The sequence below is a fragment of the Columba livia genome, chromosome 3, assembly GCF_036013475.1.
Source record: "Columba livia isolate bColLiv1 breed racing homer chromosome 3, bColLiv1.pat.W.v2, whole genome shotgun sequence".
NCBI classification, from domain to species: Eukaryota; Metazoa; Chordata; class Aves; order Columbiformes; family Columbidae; genus Columba; species Columba livia.
In genome coordinates, this window is record NC_088604.1 from 67,502,720 (window position 1) to 67,522,258 (window position 19,539).

General features: G+C 39.3%; 1 protein-coding gene across 3 annotated transcripts in view; it reads right to left on the reverse strand.

The window, feature by feature from the left end:
• The window catches only part of MTHFD1L (methylenetetrahydrofolate dehydrogenase (NADP+ dependent) 1 like), a 152,938-nt gene that overhangs the window by 94,757 nt on the left and 38,642 nt on the right, over positions 1-19,539 (reverse strand). For all 3 annotated transcript variants that reach the window (XR_010471430.1, XR_010471429.1, XM_065057433.1), the window contains exons 13-18: positions 18,378-18,424; positions 16,139-16,246; positions 15,156-15,230; positions 12,536-12,638; positions 9,112-9,188; positions 5,535-5,675 (exon numbers count right to left, since the gene is read on the reverse strand). Coding sequence is in view for 1 of the 3 variants with exons in the window: in XM_065057433.1 (XP_064913505.1) it covers positions 5,535-5,675; positions 9,112-9,188; positions 12,536-12,638; positions 15,156-15,230; positions 16,139-16,246; positions 18,378-18,424 (551 nt within the window). In the remaining 2 variants the exon portion in view is untranslated. The remainder of the gene's footprint in view (positions 1-5,534; positions 5,676-9,111; positions 9,189-12,535; positions 12,639-15,155; positions 15,231-16,138; positions 16,247-18,377; positions 18,425-19,539) is intronic.

A 19,539-nucleotide genomic window follows, 5' to 3' on the forward strand; every position in this document is an offset into this window, starting at 1 on the left:
TTTCTGATACTTTGTCACCACTTTGATAAAACTAGTGAAGCAAAAGTCCCATACACTTCCTGTGCATTTTAACTTTTTGGGAAACTTCACCCATGTTAAATACACATTCTGGACACAACTCTCATCTGAAGCTGAAAACAAAGAAAAAAAGATGCAAAACCCAATTAGGACACATCACGACTATCTGCCTTACACGGTGCTTAAACAGGTTTGGTGTCAATAACGGCCCTTAAAAGCTAAGCAGCTAATAAGGTTTTCATATCTATCTGACATGACTCTATCAGAATTAAGTTTTCATTCCTTCATATCCCAAATCCTCCAAGTAGCTGGCAAAGAATTCCCACAGCTCACTCAGCGTCCTGGATCTGCCTCTCAAAGCTACTTAAGGATTATCCAGTTCCCATTTCCAATTCAGCAAAGGTAGATAAATTTTTTATAAAAGAATTAGAGGCTTAGACATTCACACACCAATTAAGCATGTGAGAGCCCAAGGATCATTAGTGCTCTACTAATTCACTGGCAGAAGAAAGAAGTAGAACTCTGAATCAAATGTATATGGACACCCAACTCTCCTGGGTTCTCTCCTGGAACTGATCCCAAGTACTTCTGAAAATAATATCCCCTCCATCCATCTATCCACCAGCTGTCAGGACAGGTATGCTCCCCAGGACAGCAAAGATCATAGAGCACAAAATAAATTACACACATGACACAGGAAAGGCAAACTTAGATGAAAAACCAAAATACTTTCAAAGCAACTTCCAGTGGTGCAGTCTCTGAAGTCTAGCAAGAGTAGAAATGAAAGCCAGCATCAGGTGACAAGGGAAGTGATTGAGTAACTACTGTTAAATGAATAAGGGTTACACAGACTGAAAGGCAGAGAACAACTCTTTTCTTGATAAGAAAAATAAAAAAATACTTATAACTCCCCTTCATTTGAAACTATAGTTTCTAAAAAAATAATAATATTTTTCTGCAATATCAGTTCTGTAAAAAACTAAACCCTAAACTGTAAGCTGAGAAGAACTGCAACCACTTGTGTTTAAAGTATGTACACAATGTTTCTGATGAATCAGAGAACAAAATATATTCAGACGACAGATCAGTTATAAAAGTAAAATGAAGCTATTTGTTTTGGTCCTAGAATTATTGAAACCTAACAGCATGGCAAAGAAAGTATGCTGAGAAGAAGTCTTATTTAAAAAAATAGTGACATATTTCTTTAATAATTTTCACAGCTGCTGAAATACTGATCTAGGGCATACATACTCATTTAATTTCACATAAAGATATGGCATGTGTCCATCAAAATTCTACTACACCATAAAAGCCAAAAAGCAATTCAGTCTTAAAAATACTGTACAATGAGCACCACATTTTGGCAAAGACTTCTGTATGTTCCATTGCAGAGGACAGATATTTAATCCATCACTCTTATGGAAGGAGTCTTCTCAATTCATGAAATATTCAATTTATCTTTTTTCTATTACTCCTAGCCTGCCTCTGCATCTGGTTTATATCTGCCAATGTGTACTTTAGGTTTTACTATTATATTATTATAAATATATTGCATATAAAGTCAAAATTAAGAACAATCGTGTTTTTGTGAAGTATATTGTGTGTACATCTGGAAACAAATCATAGAGAAAGGGTTTAGTGGTTTTGGTTCACATAGATTCCAATGAACCAAAGACTATTGTCAAACATTTAAGCATGCATAAATTCAGTCTGGGTAGTATATATAAAACATGAACCTCAGAATTTTTTAAAGTGACAGGTGGGACTGACCACTACTCATTATTCAGGTTGTGTGGTACTTCCCATGATAAAGCTGCCTTTAAAATTTGTTAAAACTACATACAATTGCAGTTCCATGTGAAGTGACTATGATAGATTCAGCCTTTTAAACTTGATTTTGTTTTATGAAAATTTAAGCTAAAAGGATTGAACTGTTCTTGGATTAAGAGCATTCGAAAACCATGTATGTTGTTTTTCCTATGTTCACTTATCTTGAGATCTTTCCTTTCTGAGCTATAAAGCTTTACCTCTTCCCTGACCCTGGCTCAAAAGAAAGATGAATATTCAGGAGGAGAACAGCTTCACACCGAATATCTGACCACATCTGAAAATTCGCTCAAGATATAAACCTTTGGAAGATGAAAATGACAGTAATACTCATTAGTGAATGCTTAAGGCTTGCCCTGCCCTGCCCAGAAAGCTTTAGCTGCGCTGTGCAGTGTGCTTGCATAGCCAAGGGTGTAACAGCTGGGATCTACAGTCTGGACACCTGGACCACAAGTAAAGATCGCTTTTCCTGGATCCTACCGGAATCCTTTTCTAATACATACAAGAGAGACAGCCTCATGGTCCCTATGAAGAGGAGTCAAAAACTGGGCTTGCAGAAGCACAGTAACCACATAGGCAACATTAGCAGCAGGGGGAAGAGTAGATACCCCATTTAAAGTCTAGAAATAGTAGATTTAGTTGCAAGCTGTCCAAATAGACTGACCACCTGTAGGAAGAAACCAGGAACAGAGATGACATGCCACCCAACAGAAATGAAATTTATTTTCTTTGTACATATGAATTTTGACATGGTACGGTCTTTGATTATACATCTCCTGCTATTGTTTGCAGAGGATTCAACTTTACACAGTACACTTTCACAAGTGCAGTGCAGTTATTTATAAGCTCTCTACCCTCGTACAAAGTAACAAGTATTTAATTTGACAGAGAAATCTTAGCAAAAAAACCCACCAATAATTTCCTTTTATGACATTTCTCAAATCCCAGCACCACAGCATCTGACTTCTTCACCAATATTAATAAGTCTGCAGAAATGAAGAATTGTTACTGTTTTCAGAAGAAAATCCAGAACAACCCTAGACGACATAAAATAATTTCTCCTCATTCAAAGCTCTTGATGGTGTTTCATGCTTTCCATAGATATCAGCTTTTTAGCTCCTGGGAATCAAGCCAGATGGAGGAGTGCACAGTGCCTCATGTACTGTAAGAATCAGTTTGTATGGACACAGCATCAGACATAAGTTTGTGAAAAACACAGGAACAGAATTCAACCCTCCAAAAAGGCACTTTTTGCCTTAACCACGAAATCACCTTCCTGTTTTTCCCATAGTTCTCATCCTCATTTGTAACACACTTTGCAACAAAGAAGGTAGGAGTTTCTGCACTTCACAATCAAGATATGCACCCAAGTCCTCCCAGTGCACAGTATGGAGAACCCGCAGAGGAAGCTGCAGATGGTCATAATACTTATCTCCTTGACACTGTGATGATTTTTTTTCTGGACAGTTCTTCTATTGTACAATATAGAACACTGCTTTAAAGAAGAACTAGAAGCATATGTTTAACACAAGTGACACTATCAAATGATTGAGATGCTAAGTGTAGGAAGTTTGTTTAAAAAAGGGCCAAAGAAAACTGAATTAGTAACAGACATTTTGCTGAGCACTTCTTTCATTTTAGTGGAAAAATTTTAAAGTTCTCTGTGTGCTGTTCAAAATTTGAGCCCTAGCATTTTATTTCCACAGAGCAACTATAGATGAAACAAACTAGAGAAAAGCAACTGCTTTCATCCATCAAGCTGATTAGCATTAGTTGGATGAAGACCAGTTAAATATTTTGCAATATTAATACATTAAAGTACCTTCATACAAAAGTAGCATCAAGATTAAAATCATGTATTTAAAATATAGTTTTAACTCTGAATTATTTTAAAGTTTTTGCATATGCATTATAAGGTAACTCATTCCCCACCCCCATCCAAACGTTATGCAATTGAAAAAGAAAATCAAAACTTCAATAGACAGAATATTAAATGTGGTTCTTCAGGTCTCCTGCATAATTGGGAATAGCTTATTTGCTCTGAATTGTAATGGTACTTGGAAATTTGGGTATGCTTCTCTTAATTTCAATCTTAAATGCAGGCAAGCTACATATTATGTTTTCATTTCCTTATTAAACTGGAATTCATTAAGGCTGTGAATGTATTCCTGGCTTGTCGATTTGGTGTCTTTGCTGAAAAGACAGGATATACTTGTTCGTTTACCCATTCTGAAAATGCAGTAAGTTTGTGCAGATGTCCACATAAAAGGGACAAACAGGAGAAAATACACATAGTCTGTGTGATGCAGGCATTCCTTGCCAGCAGGGTGGCAAGAAAGCATGTCTCCAAGACATATCACACTTGCTATGAGGATATATTTAGATGACAAAATAAGCATAAAAACATAGCATTATTATATTTACTGTATTTAGGGTGTGCCATGAATCTGCAAGATATCAACTTACTTTGGCAATTAGGACAGAATGCAAGTAATGTAACATTACAGTAAAATAGTGCCAACCACAGGAAGCCTACTCGTGCCTTTTAAACACCTCCAGGGATGGTGACTCCACCACTTCCCTGGACAGCCTGTTCCATTGCCTCACAGCGCTTTTGGTGAAGAATTTTTTCCTAATATCCAATCTAAACCTCCCCTGGTGCAACTTGAGGTCATTTCCTCTTGTCCTATCACTTGCTGCTTGGGAGAAGAGACCAACACCCTCCATGCTACAACCTCCTTTCAGGTATAGACAGTGATAAGGTCTCCCCTAAGCCTCCTTTTCTCCAGGCTAAACAGCCCCAGTTCCCTCAATCGCTTGTCATCAGACTTGTGCTCCAGACCCCTCACCAGCTTCATTGCCCTCCTCTGCACTCTCTTGAGTACCTCAATGTCCTTCTTATGATGAGGGGCCCAAAACTGAACACAAAATTCAAGGTGTGGCCTCACCATTGCTGGGTACAGTGGCACAATCACTTCTCTAGTTCTGCTGGCCACACTATTCCTGATACAAGCCAGGATGCTGTTGGCCTTTTTGGCCACCTGGGCACACTGCAGCCTCATGTTCAGCCATCTGTCAGTCAACACCCCCAGATCCCTTTCTGCCAGGCAATGATTCCCTTTTACTGACTCACAGCCTGGCTATAAGGGCTAGATGGAAGTACATATTGAAACTGAAGTAAAGAATGAGGAAACAGTAACTACTGAAGGCAAGGAAGAAAAAGTCTTAATGACGTGAAGAGATAACCTTGTGCCCAGCACTGTCAGCAACGTATGAATTAAGAATATCTTGTTTCCATTTTGATTTAGTGGTATAAGCATTCATGTGTTAACTATCATTGTAACATCTGAGCACAGTTTACAAGTACAGTAGCAAACATTATCAGCTCTCTCAAATAGGAACCTACACCCTGACTCCCTCCAGCACCAAATCTGTTTGCCTTAAGAACTGCAGAAAACTATCCAAGTAGGTTATGGAGACCAGAGACTTCCTAAAGCAGATGTTACCAGAGAGTTGGAGAAATGAGTTCTACATCTTGTTTTCATTGTGAGCAAATTTTGACTCAGAAGATCTTACTTCGATATCTGACTGTGCTGTTCAAAGCAAAATCCTTGGCATGCACATGCCTTTCTAACGGTTCAAGAGGCAAAATAAATGCATCAGAGGTTATCCACAGCACTGAACATTACCAAATCCTCTGCTGTCACTGGTTCTCCTTTCTTGTCATTAGCCACCACCATTTTCCCCAGTCTCTCCTTCATATCTTGCAGGCTGGTGGTAAGTGCCAGGATAGCCATAATTTCACTTGCAACAGCAATATCAAACTGAGCCTGTAAAATAGAAATCAGAATCTTGGATCAAATCCTTACAGGGAATCATCAGGAATAGACTCAGGAAAGACAGATTTCACACTGGAATTCAAACAAGTTCTAAATTGTAACCCACAGCGTTTGAGATTACTCAGACTAGAGTAACTTAAAACACTTTGTTTATATTCACTCATTTATGTTCGCCGTTACACTTCATTTACTTGGGGACCAAGCCTGCAGACTGCTTAGCCCCTTGGCTCACATTATCCTTAGCAGAAGCTCCCTGAAGGACCAAGAATTTTTTTCTGTGGCAAAAAAGAAAATCACCAGATGTGTTTTGAACTTTACTGGCATGAGCACAGCACTGTGTTTTTTTTCTATAATGCTCTCCAAAAGTTTTTTTTTATTCTGGTTTCAAAAACATTCTTGTTACATTTGATCATTCTATGCTGCTAGGTCTTGTGCCTGACCTATGATAATGTAAAATATATCTTCATCCTCTCTTTTTTTAATGAACAAATACATAAGTTAAAAAAAACCCAACATGAACTATACATGGCATCAGTCCTGTTGCTCTTGTAGAAATACATCCATACTGTGCAGTATTTCAGCACAACTTAAGCTGTAGTCTTAACTTTTAAGAGCCTGCAGAAAACACTAGCAAGGTTTGTACGAATTTACTATTAGTAAATCCCAGACCACATGCTGTCAGAACGTAAACAGAGAAGAAAGAAAATGTCACTAATGTATTATGTGGTAGGAATGCAATGTTGGGAGTGAACAAGAACTGTAGCTTCTTTAGTAATCTCTCCATCGCCAGCAATTAAAGTCTGTACAAAAAAGTAGTAATTGACATCCTACTGCTAGCTATGTAAAAAAAGCCCTGTTTTTAAGAAGCAACTACAGAGAATTGTTTAAAACATACCTTACCACTCCTACCATTTGCCTAGTACTTTAACAGCTTCTGCCTTTTTTTAACCCGTGTTCCTGCTTTTAGATTCTGTCTTGACAGCAACTCCCAGAGCAGCCCTGAGGCTGACCCCTGTGTACTTGTGTTTGTTGAAACTTCTGAAGATACCTGAGCACTCTTCTGCATTGGGCACAGACAGGGAGAGATAAATACCATAGAAAAGAAAAAACAATCCTGTAATTGAGATTTGCAGCATAGTGATTCAACTGAAATGCTGAAGTTACAAAGCAGATTTTCTGCGTTCCCCAGAAGCAGTTTGGTACACAACAGGATAGCTGGGTACACAATGAACACTGTTAGCATTGCAATGACATGGATGTTACTATCTTTTCTGGAGTTAAGAATGTCCCTGGTAAGTCATTGCAGCATTTGTAAGAGGAAATAAGCCTGAGAAATCTATGCTCGACCTATATACTGCAATATTATCTAAATTTACCAGTTTATCAGGAGACTAAAAAAAAACAGTTATTATCATTTTTTCTATATAAACCAAAAAGGACAGGAAAAACAATCCCAGGTAGATGCTCAAAGATTGACATACTATTTAATTGAAAAAAACAAGCACAAAAGACTGTGGTAGCAGGTGCTATTTTAACTCTAATAACTTTTATGCACCTATGAAGTGGTGACAGAAGCCTTAGCTGTAAAGTCAGTTCTCTGTTGATGAAAGGATCCACCCACATGGATTCAATTGCAGGATCAAGGGCATCAGTCATGTAATACTCTTTAAAAACCACAGCATCCCTGCTCATTAAAATGCAGACTTTTGTGCCTGCTGTGCTCTGCCATTTTACACAGGTGTCATTGATTTTAAGAGTGCTAGAACATCACTCCAAATATTTATAAAATGCATCTGTTAACTATGAAGTCCTGCTTTCTCTGGATCTCCGGCTAGGCTCTGAAATGAATTTTCCTAACTGTTAGCTCTACTTCTCAAGTCACTGAGTCCATGTTAAAATGTGAATGGATATGCACCAGTCCAACATATTGAAATGGAAAGCATCAAGGTCCTTTTAGCCAAAACAGTACAGAAGCAACATTTGACAGCCATATGTCAAGTAGTGCTCTATAATAAAACAACCCACATTTAACTCAGCAGCATAATTATGGTGGTAAAATACTGCACAATAAGGCTGGCAGAACCTGGCTTAAAGCTAATAATCACACTGAGTCACTGAAACAAATCTAAACATAGGAAAAAAGCTCAAGTGTCGAAGGAACTTGTACCAAGTATAATATTTTGTGGTCCCAGCCCATTATCAGAGTTGAGTATTAGCTAATATTGAGTTTCTGTAAGTAATAGACACAAAAGTCTCTACCCTGTGTGCTCAAAACCAAAACAAGTAGGCATTTCTAGTGGAAGGTGTCCCTGCCCATGGCAGGGGGGCTGGAACTAGATGATCTTTAAAGTTCCTTCCAACCCAAACCATTCTATGATTTCTCTTTTCATTTATCTCCAATTTGACTGTTTTAACTGCTGAATTGAGCAAAAACATTAGCACTATTTAGTCTATTTAGGCACAAAGCCTAGAAGAGGTCTGAAATAACAAAGAAAAATGAAAGATAGTATTTCCAAAATGCATGAAAGCCTTATCTCTACCATAAGAGCTATTCACCTCAAAATAGTCAGAACCTCACGAATTTCATGATTCTGAATGTTAGATTACAATATCTTCATTGAGTTAGAAGCAACTCTACATCATCACAATGTGTTTCTTCCACCTGGCATTGCTGTTCCACACGGCATTGTTTCAGAAATGCATTTACCCACATGACACCAGGAACACTTGTTCAGACAGTATTGGAGAAATCTGGCTTCCAATTTATCAGTAAGTTATTTAATAAACATCCAGAAGCTCTCATATAGTAACAGGGGTTCACTTTTTACACTGCTGAAAAGTACATACATGTTCATTTTCTGAACTACACCTTCAAGCTCACATATTAAAATTAAGCTCATGCTCAAAGTTCTTACGGTTTAGATCCCAAAGCTGAGATGCATGACAGGGAAATAAAAACTCTGAATAAAAAGCTAATGGTAATTTTCAGTCCTCACCAATGGGACTAACAACATGATCCATCCCTTCCCCCAGTTTCTTAATATTACATTTAAATGTAATTTAAATTACATAAATACTATATAAACAGTTAAAGAGACTGAAAAAAGTAAGAAAAATCATTAAAATTAACCTTATGAGGGCATAAGGGCACCATTTATACCCATAGGATGATAATGTTGAACCTCTAACATCTGCAATTTTTTCAAGTCTTTTCAACACATTGTGTAATATGCATTGGTTTCTATTTCTGAAACTTCAGACTCAGTTACTCATTAACACAATCAGTTTAACTGCAAGAATACTGCTCAGCAACAACAGATGTTAGCGTTGCAATTCGAAGAAGTATACTGAAAGAACTGCAGAAACCCCCCTCAGCCTCTAAAGCAAAGCCTGTCCAGGATGAGATACATTAACTGCCTTTACATACCTGACGGACAAATCCCTTCTCTGTATTTGCTTGCCCAACTGTTATTTTGCGCAGGAATCTGTCATTTGTATCCACCACTGAAATAAGGGAATAGCAAAAGCAACAAATGTTAACAATGGCTCAGGGATCTGGATTTTCCCAGGCACACCTCATTACACACCTAAGATACAACTGCTCCCACATGTTAGCATTAGCACTGACTTGATTTCTCCCTTCTAGTTGACACCATTGGATGACAGGTTGAAATAGCTCAAACACAATGTCCCTGAACAGTATTAGATTAACAAATTCTTAATATGCTAACATATAAATTAATATTTTACCCACATCAGAAAAATCTGTCTTAGTAGGTACAATGCACCTCAGACCTACCTCAAAACATTTGCTTTGTCATTGATCTGTTAAGAATTGATTTTAAGACTGCAGGATAAAGGGTAAACTTGGTCTGTTTTTCTTTTGAAGGATGATTATGTTGTCAGATTGCTTCTTCCAGACAAGTCACTTACTTGCACATGACAGTAACTAACTCCACATTCAACTGCACAGCATTAAAGGAAGTTTATTTTCAACTGCCAAGGCCAACCATCTGCTCTTTAACACAACTTCAATTTCAGACAATTGTATTTCTCACACTTTTGGTATTGCAAGGGCATGTCCTTGCATGTCCATCCTATGGAATTGCTAACTTCACTAACAATCATCGCAAGCCAAGTTCTCCAGTTCTGCACTGATAACACTCAAATTCAAATGTGCTTTTGTAGGAACCAAACAGCAATACTGAGAATAACCAAAGAGCGCTCTTGTCTGCTGAGAACTGATCGAGATGTTTCTTAGGAAGAAACATTAGGAGGATGTTTCTGTTTGTCAGAAAATGAGACCAGACTCCAAAATCTCTCCTTCCCAGGAGTGGCAATCCCTACAGAATGCAAAAACAGGCTCCCTCTTTTCTACAGGCTCTTTAGTCCTACAGAGATTTCAATCTGCATCAACCCTAAAAGTGAGGGTGGAAGGTACTCCTGATCAGTTCACCCTGTAGCTTCACAATCAAGTCCATCTTCTGGTAGATGTAGATCTGAGCTCTTACTTAGAGGGGGAGAATCAAGGAACCTCCAGAGAAGGTGTCTGTACTGAAGGTCAGTGAAATCACCTCCTCCCACTTTTCCAGGTGCTTTTGCAGATTAACAAATTTGTCTGTACAGAAAAGGATGACGTAATTACCCAAGAACAAGAGAGACTCTGAATCTTGGTTGTACACAACCAGAATTCAGGGTTGGGAGTGAGCTGGGAGAAAAGCAAGACTTAAGCTACTTCCCCCTTCTTGGTCATTTCTCATGAGGCTGTTGTAAATACCACACATGCCTTCTTCCCACTACATGGTATTTAGGCCCCTAATTTCCTCAGGAATTCCATTTAAGGGATGGTGCAGCACACATCTGGCTAACTCTTTTTGGTTGCTATTTATATACAGTCATGCTCTAGAATACTACAGTGCTGGCAGAAATTGCAGAACAGAGCCCAGTCCAGAGCAGCAGCCTCGTACCAAGCTGTGGCACCATATGCCACCGTGAAGCCAAATGGCAAGCTCATCTCTCAAGCACAAACTTACCGTTTCTCCTCTTTGGAAGCTCAGTCTCAAGAGCAGCCTAAACGTCTTCTCTGCCTACCCAGGCACTGTTCCTAGTGGTAATTAGCCTTCCCACCAGCCTGGACAGCCAGTGGGCTGCTTTTTATCCGGCCCTTCCTAGTGGAATCATATAACCTGAACACCCTCCCCATGAAATTATAACTACTCCTGCAACTCTTGATGGTCACTAGGACACACTGGCTTTCTTACCATGGTCAGAATTCATTCTCCAGAAAGATTCCAACAGCTGTACTTAGAAGTGGTAAAATATGAAATAATTGTTTTTGCCACAAAAGCAAATTTTCCATCTCCAAATTTTCCCTCTTCCTCACCCAAAGTAAACACTTCAGCAAAGTTTAGGTTCAACCAAGTGTTAGGTTTAATGTATCTATTTCCTTATCCTCTAAAGATATAAACAGGATCTGAATACCACGGAAAAGGTAAGTACGGGGAAGCTTTCCTTCTTTCCAGTACGTTGTACCTGTTCAAGTTACTAGAAGAAGATAATGAACTTTAAACTTGGGACACTTCTAAGGAAACAAGTCCTGACTAAAATGAATTTTCAGACAACCTGATAGCTTTCTCTTCTGCCCTACAAATTCCCTGGTACATCACAAGCTTCACAGATACATGGATTGCAGAAACAGCCTCAAGCAAAATATTTTCCAAGTTATCTGCAATGGTCCTAAACCATTTTTTTTTTTCTGAAATATTTAAGATATGTACATCATATAGAGTTGTGTGGAATAAAAGTTTCACTAGTGTTTATGAGATTAATTAAATAACTCACTCGAGGTTAACACCAATGGAGTAATCTTGCCTCCTCCCAAACCCGCGCTGATAAAATCGATGAGTCATATTACACTAAATATTTGTATTATTCCTTTATCCTAATACAGGTCTCTTCCATGCAGGTGCACTGTATAACTAATAAAAAAAAATCCTATGCCACATCTCCCAGCATTGTCTTGAGAAAAATATCTGATCTGACACGCACACAATGGACACAGTAAAGCATGGCCAAGGCTATCCACTTTGCAACAAATCCACCTTTTTTCTGTGAGCATCACAATACATTCCATTTAACAATAATTTTCAACTAATAACTTTAGTGTTTGAAAACTTAAGAAGAAAATAAAATCCAACAGAATTTAGCTCAAAACTTTATGCAGAGTTTACTTGCTTAAGGAAAGAGATACCAAAGTTGAAGTAAACACTGAGATTTAACCCAGCACTAGAACTGGAAAATGCAGAGGGGAGTCGTCTAAGCGTGTGAGATTGGATATTGGTTTGCTTGGCATACATAGTTGAAACCATACCACATCTTTCATCGGTTCTTTCTGACAAAGCAAACAACTCAAGACAGTTAAAAAACCCATATAATCCCCGAGGCTGCTGATCTGGGGAGAATGAGGGACCTAAATCAAGTAGAGTAAGTACAAATAATCTAAAACCATAATAGACACAGTTAAGAAAAGAATGGATAAGATTTCTAAAATGCACAGAAAAGCCACTTTCACATGTTTTAAGATGCATTATCTGAGGTGAGAGACATAAGGGATGTACTTAAACTGTGAGAGCAACCTATCCTTCAGAATATTAGCGAAGTCTCTTGAGTTACTGCAGATATTTAACCAAGTTTAGAGCAACATATTGCACCCGAATTTGTTATGCACCCCCATTTCCCACTTGTTTTCAGAGTCAGGGAGCAGAAACATGTCTGATTCAGGTAAAATTAAGCAAATGAGGAAATAAATTATGATTAAATCCAACCTGTAGTGAGGTTTTCTGACTACGTACCTCTTTGCCATGTTATGGTAGATGGGTCAATATCAAGGCGCACAAATTTGCTGATCTCCTCTTCTGTTAAAGTCCCAGGATCAGTCTTGTTTATTCCCAGCCTCTATGCAAAAACAAGTTAAAGAAACATGATGAAGTGTGTTTGGCTTCAAAATGTACAGTTGTTCTGGCTTATCACCCTCGGTTTCAGCAAGCATTTTAGAAAGAAGCATCTCAGGACCAAAACTACTTAAAAAAAAAAAAAAAAAGGCACATAGGCAAACACCTGTAACTAAAATGAGGGCAAATGTAGATGGAGAAATGAAACAAAAAAGGAGAAATACTCATAGACCATTAAATGAATAATCTCTTTCTTACACAGAGGAAACTCTTAATGTAAAAACCAAAGAGAAAGTTCAACTATATCCATTACTAATAAAAAGACAATTAATTGCTTGCTCTAGCTAGTGGAAATCTTTGAAAGACCCATGCATTGTATTGTGTGAATCAACTTTGAATGAAATAAAAAATTCTTCTTTAAGACCCCATCATCATCCATAAACTCAGTCACTTCTAATGAATAAGCCAATACCTCCTGGCTTTTACAGTTTCACTATTTCAGCAACAGCAAACCTGAGGCATTTCCCACTGCATTAAGAAGGGCAAAAAGCTGTTGAGAACACCTTGCAGGTTTTGACACTTAGTACCCTAAGATTTTTCCACCCTAGTTTTAACAAAGAAAGGCTTATGTCCTCAACAGCCAGTCCTGCATTAATATTTTTCTAATCTGTTGGTCAATTGTAATCCAATCTGGCATAGTTAGGAGATGATAGTTTCTTACAAATTTTATGAAGATAGGCAGATGGAGAAAGGAGCAATAACCCACTAGCATCTCTACTGAGGGACGGCAGTCTGAGTTCAGTGCTCATCCCTCCTGCTTGGCATATGAGGCATTTGCCCCGATATATTTTTTCAGAGTACTTTTCCACAGAGAGTTGAAAGCAAAGTTTTCAGTCATTTTTATAACTTTCAACTGCTGCAAGGAGGGCTGGGCACTGGGACTGCAAAGGAAGCAGCCCAGCCCTCCCAGGGTCTCAACAACATCTATCCTGGATCTAAGCAGCAAGAAAAAAGCTGACTGATCTGGATGCAGATGGGAGGAAGTAAGACACAGAGCTGACGTGTGAAAGGAGACAAAGAAAAGACTAGGACAGAAGCAGTGAAAGAGAGGAGGTGAGGTAAGGAGGTATTGGGCTAACAATTACTGGTAAAAAAAAGCAAAAAAGCTAAGGAGCAGGGGAATGAGAAAGGTAGGTCCTGATGTTAGATGAGGAGGTTGAAAATAAAAAAAATTGCATGGCACCTTCTGTAATTTTAAGTCCGAACCACACATGTAAGGGAGGAATTTAAATCTTAATAATCCTCTTTTGAAAAAAAAACACCAAACCTGTAATGTCATCCCATAAAGATGTTTTTGCATTTGATTTTTCTTTTAGGTATAAGGAATCATTATACTAAAAATAATTCACAGCAAAAGAATTCAGTTATATTGGAAAAGCTCATGCCAGTATTTGAATGTTACAAAGCCAAGAACATTCCCCCTCCTCCCCTACCTGTTCCCCTACACACAATCTAAACAAGGACAAAATGAAAATACTCCAAAAGTCTCATGGAAGATTCTGTGAGATCTGGTTTGCCACAGAGTCAAGCAGGCATCACCCACATTTTAGCTTACTGGCATTCAAATGAGCAGCACAAAAGCATAAAATGTTATGAGAAACTAGTTTTTTTTTCCAAAACAGAAGCAGGTTTACCTCTATCCTGCTTTCCACCCTCCAGTTCCAAGTGTGTACCTGGCAGCTATCCATTCCCATCCAGTGACTCTGAAACACCACCAGTCGGGACTCAAAAGCCAACAACACACATGCAACTGGACACAGAAGACTGAAGCTCTCCTTACATGCAACTGGACACAGAATACTGAAGCTCTCCTTAAGGGTCATGTTCAAGGGGTTCATATTCTCCTTCCCCCATGCTAGTGGGCTGTGTTGCTCTCTTGTGTTGCTCTCTAGTTATTTATCAGAATGGCAGCCTCAAATCCCAGAGATGTTATTCATACAAGAATTACATAGGAAGATCTTCTTGAAGCATTCAGGAAGTGAGACGGGATGCAAAAATATACTATGCACACAAATGTACTGCTGCTCCTCAAAGGAAGACGATTGTCAAATTGGCATCAGTAAAACCCCAGAAGTATATGCTATAATAAACTTTCAAAACCAGAAAATATTGCAAAACCAAGGAATATGAGATTTCAAAAGCAACTTTACCATAATAGGAAAAGCATTTAAAAAACCCCTAGCTTTAATATTTCATCAGGAAAGACATAGCATTTAAAAATATTATTGGTTTATTTCAGGAGAAAAGAATAGCAAAAATGTTAGTTATGAAAATAATATCAGACCCAGATACTATTACTTCAAGGACGATGCTTTCAGAAAAAAGTCTGGAGTCGATAAATTCACAAGGGAGTTTTATACAGTCTCAGTCTCATACGTCAAATAACTTTAAAGAAGTTGCAGAAGAGAGTGTGTTTATGAAGAGATACTATAATTGAGGAGAGGCTACATTAACAACTTACTCTCAGACGGGCAAGTTGAATAGCAGAAAATCCTCTCACGCCATTAACTACTGGAACCAGTCTGCTATACAAAGCCTAGAAAAAACACATGAGAAGTTAATGAAAGAAAAAGTTACAACCAGGAAGTAGTTACATAAAAAGGTAATGTTTTTGCATTATTCAGTCTAATTTCAGTAAGAATTTCCCAACCACATAAGTGGACTTCTGGTTAGCAACTTAAAAACAGTTCTGAGAAGGTGATAAGCTTTTGAGCACTGTCTATGATTTAACAATCTAAATCTAATTACCAAAATTACCTTGTTTCTATGTTTTACACACACAAAAAAAATTATTACTTTTGAAATTGGGAACCCTTTAGACTTTAACTAGGGTTCAGATTATTCAAACTATAACTATCACTTGCAAACTGGCTTAAATGCATATTTGTGGTGGACCAAGTAAAAGGGATACGACAACCTGGCTCAGTTTTAACACTGTAGCCAAAAAAAGGAGGCTCCTTCCTTTACATTCTCCCTTCCCCTTAAAGTCTGAAGTTAGCATTCATGTTAAGATCGCAACAGATTCAGTGGAGGGAAGAAGATCTAGTTTATTTTTCCACACAACCTCTTCTTCTTCTTAAGGTACATCATATCCAACTATGCATCAGAAGTGTAACTTTTAACTTTGAAAAGAGTACACAAATTACTAAAAAAATATATATAGAGAAAACATACTTTGTCAAACTATTTGGTACAGTCTGAAATAATTGACAATGTTCTGGGCAGAAGATCTTTAACTTAAAGACTACTTTATGATAGTTATATGCTAGAAAAATATATTCTATAAGCAAAATTTCTCAACAGAACTTAGAATGGCTTCAGAAATATCTCCTGTTCACACAGTGAGAATATAAAAATAGAATCAACTTATTTTGCTTTGAAATGCAGTTTATTGAAAATCTGAAAAGAAAAAATGTCACGTGGATACCAGAAAATAATTCTCACCTTATCAGATTGAGTGTTCTCATGTAAGATCCTAGCATCAATAGCAGCAGCCAGCAAATTATTTGCAGCAGTTATAGCATGAATATCTCCAGTCAAATGAAGATTGAACTAGAAGGTGAAACCAACAAAATCTTTTTATAAGAAACCATTGAACTCAATTTATTAATCTCAGGCAGATTAGCAGCAACAATTGTTGCTATCTCCTTGAGGCTGCTGCTCTGATTAGTCACTTGTCAGTGTAGATGAAATATTATTAGGCTGAAAATACACCTAGCTACATGAACGACTTGTTTTCACCCGAGTATGTGGGAAACTACCCTTAGTTTAGCCAAACAAAGCCATGAACATCTTTATTCTTTGCTAAATGATTCAAGAATGAAGAGCCCAGGGCTATGATTCCACATCATTAATACTAAACCAGCTTACTATCAGTATTAATTAACGACCTGGGGTGTAGATTTCTACCGAGGTGTAGATTTCTGTGGAACCCCCCAGAGCACACCGCACATGCTGGCTCTGGGGCTGAACTTTCTGCTGGCCATGGGAGAACAGCCCCGAGATAATCAGGCCTGAACTTTGCTGTTACAAAGTTTGCCCATGAAAAAATCTGAAATCAGCGGCTTAGATTAGACTAGATGAGAATTTGTGTTATGTAGCCACTCTGTTTTTTTATGTACCTGTGACAGAAGGAGGCAGAAGGTCAGGTTGAACTGAGCTGCAGTGCTGGCTTCAGAGGGGCACCTTGGCTGTGCTCACACTCACGTGCAACAGGATCAAAACTCTAAGAACTACATCAGGGCTGTGTTTAGATCAGCTGTGTGCTTTCAAGGTGGTAGTTCACCAGTTCGAGCCATGGTTTTGTTGAGCTCTAAATTAGATTCTTTTGGGGTTAAATCATCAAGTGCTGTGAATATGTGCATAGACTTAGCCATACTATCCTTACATGTCCCATTGCCCAGAGAATCTGCTTGTGCTTTTACACTCTGGAAAGCAACACAAACCCCTGCTGACAGCTACGGGTGGTGAAGCTCCTCGGCACATGGCTAATGTGAACGTGGAAGGGAGGGCTGTGAACGAGGAAGGGAGGGCTAAGGAAGGCACCCAGGGTGGATGACTGCAGCCAACTGACAAAAAACACTACACGTGGTCTAGGTTTCACCCCTGTCCTTTCGACAGGTATCCTGTCAATAAATGCATGGATCATGAAGCTTTACATCGTGAATGTTGTGCCAGGCAAAGGTGCACGCTTCAGTCAGAATATCACAGTTTTTACAGTGAGAGCATTTTGAAAGCACACACCTAGCCGGCTCCTTCCAAAGCTGGCATGTGATTTTCAGATGCCTTCAAAGATAGTTGGCATGACGCCAGAAACAGAATTCCATTTACTTATGGGTAGAGGAAAGCTGCGGATTAATTTAGGAGTAAGAAAACAATTGCCTGGCCTCAGCCCATCCCCAGGGAGGTGCCCAATGCCCAGGCTCCAGGCTGGGGCTGTCCCAGTGGCCCCAGCTGCTGCTTCTGGCTGGGGCTTGGGCAGGCACTGGCTGCCAGGCCCTGCCCGGCCATCCCCATGGGGAGGCCCAGCCCCTGCAGCTCCCCAACAGCCTGCACCTCTGAAAAACAATTTTTCTCAGGAGGCTTCTCCGTTTCACTACTGTTGTGGAGCCAAATTAACTTCCTTTTACTTATCCAGCAGAAGTTGTGGTATTCACCCCTCCGCAGTATTCTGGGCATGTCTCACACTACCACAGGAGGAACAGCCTGGCTAAGAACAAGTCCATTTTGCTGCACTCAGTGACTTCTGCTAAAAAGAAATATTAAATCCACATTTGAAAAACTTATTTCCCCAATCCACCTGCCCTGGGCCTCTCTGCCTTTTTCTACTCCACCAGAAAAGTAATGCTTTCTCATTCTCTTTCACAATAGATGGGGATACAAAATGATAAAAATAGCAGTAGCCAACTCTTTGTGTTGTATGTTAGGTGTAGATAGCGGCCCTCTTCTCAGGAAGCGTTTGAAGGATAGCCAAGATGTTACAAACATGTACAGTATCTGTGCAGTGTTTTTGCACCCCCACTCCACAGCCCCTCCCTGTCACACAAAAGGCATGTGGAGATGGCAAGGACCTCTCCAATTCTCCAGGCAGACCATTGCCACTGACCAAGTGCTGCATCGGCCACCTCAGCCTTCCCGCCCCTCCTAGAGGGACAGGGACTTGCTGCCACCCCCACTGTCTCACCTCCTCCATGGGAATCACTTGAGCGTATCCACCACCAGCTGCTCCACCTGCCCAGGAAAGCATATGGTCACATCAGACTCACACCAGCTTTGGAAAAAAAACAACCACCCTTAAATACACAAAGCGAAACACACACCGTTGATTACACATTTCTCAGAGCTTTGATTTCTATTAGGGGATCAATGATACACCCAAAGAAACGGGATTTCCTTAAACTTTGCTGGCTTTTTTCAGCAGGCAGTAAAATGGGAATTCTTGATCTAAAATGAAAACCTACACATGATGGGTGGCCCAGACTTAGGCTACACAAGGGCTACCCTCTGCTCCTGCCAGGATTTAGGATGCAGTCATGCACATGCAGCTATTGAGTGGAAAGATGTAGCAGTCACGAGCAAGCACTGCTTCTGAACAAAACCTTCACACCCTGGCCTGAGGGCTCCATCCCAATCGCTCCTTAGGTTACAGGCAAAGGAGTTCACTGTAGTCTACACACAAGTTGAGTGGAAGGATTAAAGCACTCACATACACCAGTCTTGGCTGAGAAGCACCAAGCACCAGGAGCCTTCCAGCTGAAATCAAACTTGTTAACTTAAACTTCAGCAAAGCAAAGTAGAGCAGATGGGGAGTGCTTGCCAAGTTATGCACCAATCTCAGCTGAGAAATGGCAAAAAAAAGATTGCATTACTTCCTATCAGCATTGGAGACAGGCTTGAACACTGGCTGGCTCTTACCTGGCCTGCAGGCTCTTAAAGGGTTTCTAGGCAAAAAGGTAGCAGCACATGAATAGGGATGACAACTCAAAAGAACAGAAAGAGGTTCAGACCCAGCAAGGGTGCGGTGCAGACACAGCTGAACCATATGCACAACTGCCAACTTCCTTAGCTTAGATATTTCCAATCGATACAAGGAAATTTAGGACTCTTTTTCAAGGAAGAATTAAACAGTAAAATTTAGAGACATCTTTAGAGAGTCTCCAAGCAGAGGAGGGGCTGGAAAGGGTGTGTACTTGCAGAAAACTCCTCCTGGATAACACATCCCCATGCCTTTCATCGTATTTGGGCTTTATCGGCATTATCGATATAAGTACATGAACATAGATATGAACCTTGCGTGGGAAGATGTGTGCAAGAAACCTTTATCTATTAGTTATATACTCATTAAA